The 9,236-nt window shown below is 42.5% G+C and overlaps 1 protein-coding gene across 1 annotated transcript; it reads right to left on the bottom strand.

Annotated features, from left to right (window-relative positions):
- Positions 1-373: 373 nt before the first annotated feature.
- On the bottom strand, positions 374-9,013 carry npat (nuclear protein, ataxia-telangiectasia locus). The gene is made up of 17 exons (XM_086036485.1): positions 8,782-9,013; positions 8,456-8,574; positions 8,328-8,388; positions 8,172-8,244; positions 7,979-8,019; positions 7,354-7,590; positions 7,149-7,224; positions 6,795-6,918; positions 6,620-6,711; positions 6,414-6,495; positions 6,191-6,287; positions 6,007-6,117; positions 4,233-5,918; positions 4,041-4,141; positions 3,852-3,945; positions 1,945-3,242; positions 374-1,153 (listed from the first exon to the last, which is right to left on the bottom strand). The coding sequence occupies exons 1-17, from the start codon at positions 8,816-8,818 to the stop codon at positions 1,073-1,075; spliced, it is 4,410 nt and encodes a 1,469-aa protein (XP_085892611.1). The 5' UTR covers positions 8,819-9,013; the 3' UTR covers positions 374-1,072.
- Positions 9,014-9,236: the final 223 nt, after the last annotated feature.

Below are 9,236 nucleotides of genomic sequence, written 5' to 3'. Positions count from 1 at the left end.
ATTGTAGCGATGGTGAGGCACCGCACTTCCTATCATGCTTTGCGGCGCTTCTTGTAAATACAGTTGTAGCTCTATATTTGCTTTGTTGTATCTCTGTGATCACAAATATACATATGAACAAATAAGACGAAAGGCCATACAAGGCTGAACGTAGGCTCGAGTGTGTGTGTGGAGTTGTGGCTTACAACGACTCACTGAATGATGGTGCAGCCTGTTACCGCTCGGGGAAGAAAGAGACTACGTTACCATATTAAGTAGTTGAGTTCCTTTAAGCTATTTTTTTTCCCAATCACTGTTTATCAAATTTATAACAACTGCGTTACAAGCGTAATTTAAAATTAAGACTACATCAACCAAAGTAAAAACAAATCACTGACATAAAAAAATGAAATCGATGTATTTCAAAACAGTTTCCATCAACTGTAATCACACACATTTTCTCTCACACATCCATGAGAAATACCTGCAACAGCAATGAATGCAAAATTTTTGCGCAACAAAAACACATTTTATTCCAGGCTTGGGATAAACTACTTTTACTCCCAAATTTCACATTGACGTCTAAAATGTTGTATTCCATTTCACATTTCTTATTTACATCACTTTTTTTAAATCATAAAACATATGAAAAGTGAAAAGTCCTATTCAAACAGATTAACACATTTATTGGAAGATGCATATTACAAAATGTAATTTGTACATGGCAACATGTTTAACTGTTAGTTGGTTTAAATCAAACCGGAGTCAAATATTGACCAAAGGAATGCTGGCCCATCCTTGAGAACAAACAAGTATTCAAAAGAATCGACCTACTGCTGTGAAACAGCGTCATAATCATAAACAAGCGTGTGAATACAAAAAAAGTGTCACATTTGCTCTAATGCTGCAACAGCCAACAACACTGGTAAAGTTAAAGCCTAAACAGGCCAAACATAATCATTTCAGTTTACAAGGTCTATGGTTACGTTATGACAAGGAAGCCTGGGCATCGGTTCGCCAGATGGCTTCTATTCCTGGACATAACTGAAGTAGGTCATGTTATAGCGACCCTTTCCTGTTGGCTAGTCCACTTTCATTCATCGTAGTGAAGTGAAGAAAGGAACTTATCCACATCCAAGTCATGGGGGAAGCAATTTATGAGTGTTTTCTTTTGCTGAAGAATTCAAAACAAAGAGTTGGGATTAGATGATGAACATGGGAGGGGAAAACATCTTTATAACTTCCAAGGTTTTATCAAATATGCAACTTGGTCTGTCGGCCTCCCGAGTGTCAGTCAGGTTAGTTAGCTCATTGAGTGCCAAGGACAGTCTTTGGGATTGAATTAGTTAATCAATCAATATTTCTTTAACTCATTCACTGCCAAGGAGATATTTGTCTTCACAGTCCTGCCATTTAATCCCAGGAATTCATTTAGATATATTTTTTTCATATTTTTCGAACGTTAGGGTAAAGAGGGTCTGAAAATGTCTGGCACTGAATGAGTTAATATAAAAAATATATATATATATCCCAAAAACCATAGTAACAAATGAAATAGTGCCACCATGTGATATGGTTACATTTGGCTGACCGCTGGCACCAAAAACAAAACCATGTACTTGCTTGTTTGTGGCCTTTTTGTTCGTGTATTTTTGTGCTTGTTTTTTTATTTGCTTTTGCAAAGTCATAATTGTTAAACCAAATACTGTTTTAAGTCAGCATACTGCCGAGAACAACCAGAATCTTTTTATGTGGTCTTGCACCACCTGTTTTGGTGACGTGTGATCTGGAGGCAATCCTGATTTCTCTGTCATTGACTCAGCTTGAAAAGGCAGGACTCAAATTTCAAGTTAAGAAAAGCACCAATTAAAGTGGCCACTGCAAAAGTGTTGGACAATCAACATCATTTGTACAGACAGTGAAAGAATAGTAGTAACATTTAGACATGCAAATATCTTGTCTTACCCGTTTTTCCTTTTTAGTGGGAGATTGTTTTGAAGACTTCTTAACAGGGGTGGCGGCAGTGGTTGGGGGCTGCTTACGTTTCTTTGAATTCTTCAAGCCCGCGGGAGACTTTTCGCCCGCTTCCTGGCGCAAACTGTCCTTGAGTGGAGTGCTGCTCCTGGCGATGGTGGTACGCGACAGGATCATGAGTGTGTGAGCGGCCATATTGATGCTGTTCTCGCTGCCGGCCTCTCTGGCGGGGCTGCAGGTGGGGACGTCTGGGGTGTTATGGGGAGGAAGATTTCCGGGGGTTCCCTCTGCATCTTTACCCTTCTTCTGTTGCAGAGGAGTTCTCGGACTATTCATAGACTCTTCCTGATCACCACCAGCCCCTGGCGTTCGTGGACCAGTAAGGTCAGGGCTGGTGAGTCCTACGGGTAATCTCTTAGCAGGTCTGGGAGGAGAGTTGAGCCCCTGAATGTTTTGCAGCATCTCAGCTGCCTGCGTGGCCAAAGAACTGGTCTTTGAGGGAATGTTGGCAGCTTTGGAGAGCGAGCTGGATGTATGTGTGACAGCCGGCGGAGTAAAGTCCGCTGGTGCTGAGGAGAAAGGTATGTGACAGGACTGCTGCTGTTCTTGTGAGCAGCCCATCGCTTTGTTTTCTTTGTCGGCCATCACATTTGGTTCGTCTTGAGTATGCGTATTCTCTGTGCGTTCTTCTGCAGGCTCTTTCCTGCTGCCCTGGACTTTGTCTTTACTGCTCACTGATTTGAGCACAGAATCAGGCGACGTTGACAAGCTACCAGAATCCTTCAGAGTAGCGACATCACTTGCCGCATCCTCACCGTGACTGTGTTTCCCCCCTGTGGATGTCAATGTAGTAGATCCTGGTTCTGAGCTTTTTACAGACTCGGGCTGCGACACATCAGCCGTGCTCCCGCTTGCAATTTGAGGTTTTTGATTGCTTATCTTAGCATCTTGTTTGCTAGAGTTCTTTTTGACATGATTTTGTTGTTGATGAGGAGAAACCAAATTCCCACCAGCTTTGGGATCTGCTGGGCACTTCACAGTCTCGACCTTCCGCTTGTGCTTGTTGCACCTTAGGATATTAGGCCTTGTACAAGGGGTCGTTTGTGAACGCCCTTTCTTAGTTTGCGTGACACATTTTGAAGTTGAAGTATTCACAGATGAGGAGGTGGCCGTTGGTGGTTGAATTTTGGTAGATGACTCAAAACATAAAATTCTTTTATGGCTGGATTTGGGTTCATGCTGTTGAATTGAATTTTGCAGGTTCTGCGTCACCTCATTGTGCATGATTCCTAGAAGTCACAGAAATTAGGTCAGAGAAATGAGCACACAAAATGCTTTTCCCCTACCGCCTCGGCTTAACTCCAGTCACCTCGGTTTGGGGCGGTCAAAATAGTCCAGAAGAAAAATGAGAGCGAATGCACAGCAACAGGGTTAGATTATTGTTGCATTTCTCGGCCAACGTATACAGTATTCAAATGTTATAATACGACAATGATGACTGTTCAACCAATGAGAGACTATCCAGGCTTGCTTCTAAGAATGCCCTGTGGTATATCCGATACCAGAATACCTAGTACAGTGGACCCCTGCTATTTGTGGGCAAGGACTGGCCTGCAAATAGAAAGAAATTACAAAATATTTTTTTAAACCTTAAAATTCTTTAAAAAGTAATAGATGATAACCTTTCCACATATGCCATCTAAGAAAATGGAGAGAAAATTTACGAATGTGCAAATCTGCCGGAGCTGAACCCTAAGACAGTGGTCCACTGTGCCTGCTTTCGCTGATGGAAAAGCATTGATTACAGAGGAGTGCAGTGTAAAGGTGGTATTAGTCACAATTTTGAAACGAACTCAGGTCCAAAACGATTATGAAAGCAATGTACACCTAAAACTTACCACCAGTTGTGGACTGTTTGGCGGAGGCCATCGAAAGTTTGGGATCCAACGTTAAAGTCTGCTGCATTGCCACCGAGTTTGGTATTCCAACAAGCTGTAAAGCAACACCCCTGATCAGTATTCTGATAACTCACCAAAGTGTCATGAGCAGAATGAATGAAAGTGGGAAAGTACGACAAGTTATTTGACCTGATTAGCCACCATTTGGACATTTCCAGTAGCGTTCTGTCCCACAACAGACACAGGAAGGATCATAGGCTTAACAGGTGATGGTAAGATGAGTGGTGACCCTGTGAAGAAAGTTCAACACACTTTTGTTTTGGTTTGTCATCTAAGCACTAATGAAGCAAATAAAAAAAACACAAAGCATACCGAGCTTACCGGTGATGAGGCTTTGCGTAGGACTTGTTGTTGAAACACTATTTTGGGCCAAAAGTTGTAATTTTGAGGAACCTGCTGGCACTTGCACATGTCTGCCTGAAGTATCTGCTTTCAAGGGTTCCGTCATGAGGAAATAGCTGGTACTTGCTCCTTGGAGCACAGGGTTAGCAGTGTCCAAGGGTAGTTGAATAATGTAGCTTTGCTGCGATTGCGTCGTCGTTGCTAACGGATGAGCTGGAGCTAGTGCTCTACCAGGCGAATTAGCTTGCTGTGTTTGTGTTGTTGATGTTAACTGATGAAACGGAACTAGTGCTCCGGCTCCACTAGACGAATTAGTTTGCTTTGTTTGTGTTGTTGACGTTAACTGGTGAAACGGAACTAGTGCTCCGGCTCCACTAGACGAATTAGCTTGCTTTGTTTGTGTTGTTGATGTTAACTGATGAAACGGAACTAGCGCTCCAGCTCTGCTAGGTGATTTAGCTTGCTGTGCGTGTGTTGTTGTTAACTGATGAAATGCAACGGGTGACCCAGCACTACGAGGCGAATTACCTAGCTGCGTTTGTGTTCTTGCTGTTAGCTGATGACATGGAACTTGTGCCCCAGCTCGACAAGGTGAATTAGCTAGTGCCTCTGAGTTTTGTAAGCCATGAACTGCCAGTGCCGTTTCATCCAAGTTAGTGCCTCTTGGTGTGCCGGGTTCTCTGGGGGTCTTGGCAGGGGAGGAAAGGTAGATTGTAGGTAGCTTCTCTGTTGAAATACTGGAAATTGCCTGATTCAAAGCTTTGTCACTCGAGGAATCCTCGTCTGGGTTATCGCTGATGATGATCTTCAAAGAAACGACATTATTTGAATCCGTCATATCTTTACTCGGGTTGTTATAAGTGCTGGTCGCCGAAGGAGCTTGAGCGGCTCCTAGCATTCCAGGGAAGGGGGACGCGGCGGAAGTAAACGTGGACGAGTCAAGTAGACCTGCATGAGGTGTGCTGACAGAAGAAGATGGAGGGGACGAAGCGGTTACTACATTTGTTGCACTGGTGTTCGCGACGGTGGCACCCGCAGAAGAAAATGAGCCAGGCGAAGCCCGAGATGTTAATGAGATGTTCATCTCAGGCTGAATTGTACCGCCGCTGGTTGCAACTGAAGTAAGAGAGGGGTTTCCGCTCGATTTAACTTGCGCGGGAGACAAAAATACAGACTCTTCACTCTGCAAGGATAAAGATTGAACAGCAGATTGAACGAGAGAGCCGTCTCCTTGTTTACTTGCACTTTGATTGTCCACATTAACAACTGGTTCCGCTGCAGCAGGGGCTTGCGGTAAAACGACAGCCGTTGAGTCGATGAAGGACATTGTGGTGGGTAAGTTGTCTCCGGTGACACACTCCAGTTCCCTGAGAGTGGGCGTACTCTCCAAAATAGCCGAAGCATCCACTGCGGTGTCGACATCCATTGATGATGCATCGACACTATTATTTAAGAGTGAGGCTTTTTCCTTTCCATTTTTACCAGGTGGCTCCTGAGGAGTAATTAGCAGTTTAGTAGGGCTGTTTTCTAAATGGGATGGCCTGCTGCTTGATCCGAGTACACTCTTCTTTAACAGAGAGTTTGATTTTCTGGTCTTGCGTTCTTGTACAGCTTTGTGCTTCACCGTTGCTGCTGTTAAATCGGATGCCTCTTGCAGGATGGTACCTGTTAAATGACATGGGTACTAAATGAATCATCTCAGTCTAGACCTGAGGGATTTGAAGCTCAGCGCCCGATCTGGTTGGACAACTACCTGGATTGTTAGTCAGAAGCTGCCCGACTGTAGATGGTGGTGGTCCAGCATTATCACTCTCCCCTGTCTTATTGTCCATATCTCCTGATTCTCCATCCGCTCGGGTTTTATCTGCAAAGAAAAATCTGCATTATGCATTCATAAATGTCTACTATGGACAAAACACAGACATGGTAGAACTTACTATAATCAAAGAGGTCAAACAGGGCCTGAAAGGCGGGGTCAGATTCCGTTTGCACCAAAATGTCATGGATTGCATCCTCACTCATATGTATTTCTCCCTGAATCAAAGGGCAAATAATTAGGTTAATGTTCAACTGTAGAGAGGTATTATCGCATATAGCACTATATAAGGAACATTTGTGATCAAAATAAATACAAAATTAAAGAGTTAGGAAACTGAGCACCTGTAATCCGAGAATCTCATCAATTGACTGGTCGTCTTCTATTGAGCTTGATGGGGCCTTTTGCGTTTGGGGAGTTGGCTCACTAAGGTTTGAAGGGAAAACAAGAAGAAAATATTATATGCACTTTAATATGTGTCTGCGGGATTTTATGGGAAAACATTACTTTGAAGACCGTTGTCAAACTCTGAAACAAAAGCAACGCTTACTTTGCAAGAATTTTGTTGATGTTTTCAGCAAGTTTTTCCTGCAAGGACCTGTCTCCCAGAATCTTGTCACGAGCATTTTGTATCACTAGTTGCTGTGGAGACACATTTGGTGTGAAATTTTCACTTGTACATCGATATCGTACTCTTATTAAAAGTGGGATGTACATATACGTACAGGAAAGTTCTCATCAACTACTTCCTCAGGTTGTGGTTCAGCAGTGACATTGCTGGCAGGTGTGCTTTGCTTACCAGGACCGCTGGAGCCTCCCAAAGCACCAGCACGTTTCCTTGGAGTATCCCTGCAGACAGAACACAGGATGATATTGTTTAATAGAACAGTACTGAATAATAAAAAAAAAATACTAGTTTCAAATTAGCAACATGAATATCATCATATGTGGATGGTGGAGAGAGAAACAATGTAAATATCTACATGAATATCAGTTTATAGTGTTATTTAATCGAGAATTTTTCCGCCAATGTGTTGGCAATCTGTCTGTGTGCAGATAAAAATAACAGCTTTCTTTACCATTTCCGTCGCCCTGGGGACATTGGTCCCGGATTTGCTCGCTGTTCTGAAACTATTATCTGTATAGGGGAATCTCCTGAAAGAGACAAACATGGTGAACTTCTTTCTTTCCTTCTTACTTTTTCCGTGTCACATACAATTCTCATTGTATGTTTTTTAAGTAATATACGACGAAATATGTGTAAATATGTTATGAGATACTTACTCTGTATATTGAGTGATCGGCTGATATCATGGAACTGGTGATGTGTTGCAGTGCCCGGAGGGTCTCTGATTTGTGTGGAACTGTGGCTCACAGGGGTGGGGTGGCTGAGCATACACTGTGAGTTAAGTGCAGGGCTGCTGATTAAGGATGTTCCTGAGGAACATACCAGACTGGTCGCTGAGGTCATCGTCAAAACTTGTTGTCTCGCCAAGTTTGCCAGTCCGACACGTGAACGTGCTATAATAGAAAAAGAATGTTAATATAATTGTTTAGTTTAGGTCCGGGCCTTAAATTTGTCTATATAATCTAAAATCAAAATCGGTCTACATTTGTGTAGTCTGACATCAGCATTAAGGCCATACCATTTGGAAATCAAAGGGGAATTTCAGGGATTTTTTCCCCCTTCTAAATCACTCAATAAGTCAAACAACCATCACACAAGAAGCAGACTTCTGCTTAGCGAGCCGTGCCTCCCACACTGGAACATATAATTTCAGTTTTTATTGTGTCATTTGGGGAAAATTCTTTAGGAATTGGAAAACAACCGATGTGGACAAGCGTTCTGAAACAGATCATGTTTAACCTTAAGCTTCCAGACATTGCCATTTTGTTTTTGGTTACTCACCTCTCTGATTTGCTGATATAGCTGGAGAACTCTGTAAGGATCTGAGATAAAGATAACAATAACATGTTTATGTTTTGAGAAAGTAATGGAACCCCAACAATGCATTTTCTAAAATTGCTTGTTTTGTACATGGTCATTGCGAATCTTCGGTGAATCTAGCGAAATATGCTTGGTAATAAATCAATTGCATTACTTTATTTGTTTGAGTGTAAAATCCAGCTTTTTCCACAATGATGTCATCATAGCAGGTACTTCGTGGCACGTCTCTGTAAAAAGATGAAATGGGAAATTGTAAAACTAACGACACATGAGCTGGATATATTGCAAATACTAAATGTGGCAATACTACCTTTTGCTTTGACAGCCATATACTCATTTAAGATGGTTGTTAGTCCCTTCCCAAATACAGACTGCCGGGGAGAAAAATAAGAGGTTTTAATCTTGGGGCATTTTCTTAGATGGATACGTGCAACTTACAAAAACACATGCAGGGAGCGCTCCATCTCCCATGGTGTGTTCTGCATATTCTTTCAGGTTTGGGCTCTCCTGAATGAATGCTTGACTTGTGACGGGCAGACCTTCTTCCTGAAGATAGCCTGGTGACGGAAAACGTTACATTAACAGTTAGATACAAGGCAACTCCCCAAAGAACAAACACATTATCTACGTTCAACACTGCTTTACTCGTGTTAGCGCTACCTAGTCGAACGAGCGAGCAAAAGCTTTTGGCAACGATGTTTATACGTAACTATGCCAGCTAATGCTACAGCTACAACTAGTTCGCTAGTTTTGAGCAGACTGACCCAGAACGAGACGAGCGACGTCGGATGGCAGCAACATAGCTGCGAGCTGGTTGGTTCAAAGAATAAATAGCCCCCAGTACTTTAGCAACATTTCCACTAAGAAAGCTACTTTAAAACGTCAAAGTTTTGATTTCAGCTGTATTATTGTGAAGACGTCGAGCCCAAAAGGCGGGGAACTCGAGCACATATAACCCGGAAGCCAATCATCCTGGCGATTGTGGTTGTGGGAGCTGTAGTTTGTAGTTCCTAAACATGGAACAGCGATTTACGTTACATTACACTTCTTTCCATTTCGTAAGTGTAATTACTCAACTAGTGTGTACACTGGGGATACGTAGCGTGTCATTGTTTCATCGGGTACAAATATCAAAATGTGTTAATGCTTTATAAAATAAACGGAAACACCATTGTCATCACCAGGAAGTGTCATACTACCCGGAAATTGTGGCTCTGGA

Source organism: Filicampus tigris, chromosome 7 (assembly GCF_054856515.1).
Source record: "Filicampus tigris isolate MCC_2025a chromosome 7, RoL_Ftig_1.0, whole genome shotgun sequence".
Classification (NCBI taxonomy): domain Eukaryota; kingdom Metazoa; phylum Chordata; class Actinopteri; order Syngnathiformes; family Syngnathidae; genus Filicampus; species Filicampus tigris.
This window is presented reverse-complemented; position numbering and strand designations above follow the sequence as displayed.

Excerpts from the sequence above, each read along its gene's own strand:
- npat (XM_086036485.1), bottom strand. The coding sequence starts at position 8,818 with ATGTTGCTGCCATCCGACGTCGCTCGTCTCGTTCTGG. Across the intron at positions 6,496-6,619 it reads ATCAACAAAATTCTTGCAAA|TGAGCCAACTCCCCAAACGC; the intron begins GTAAGCGTTGCT and ends TTCAAACCTTAG. Across the intron at positions 3,946-4,040 it reads TCCAAATGGTGGCTAATCAG|CTTGTTGGAATACCAAACTC; the intron begins GTCAAATAACTT and ends GTTGCTTTACAG.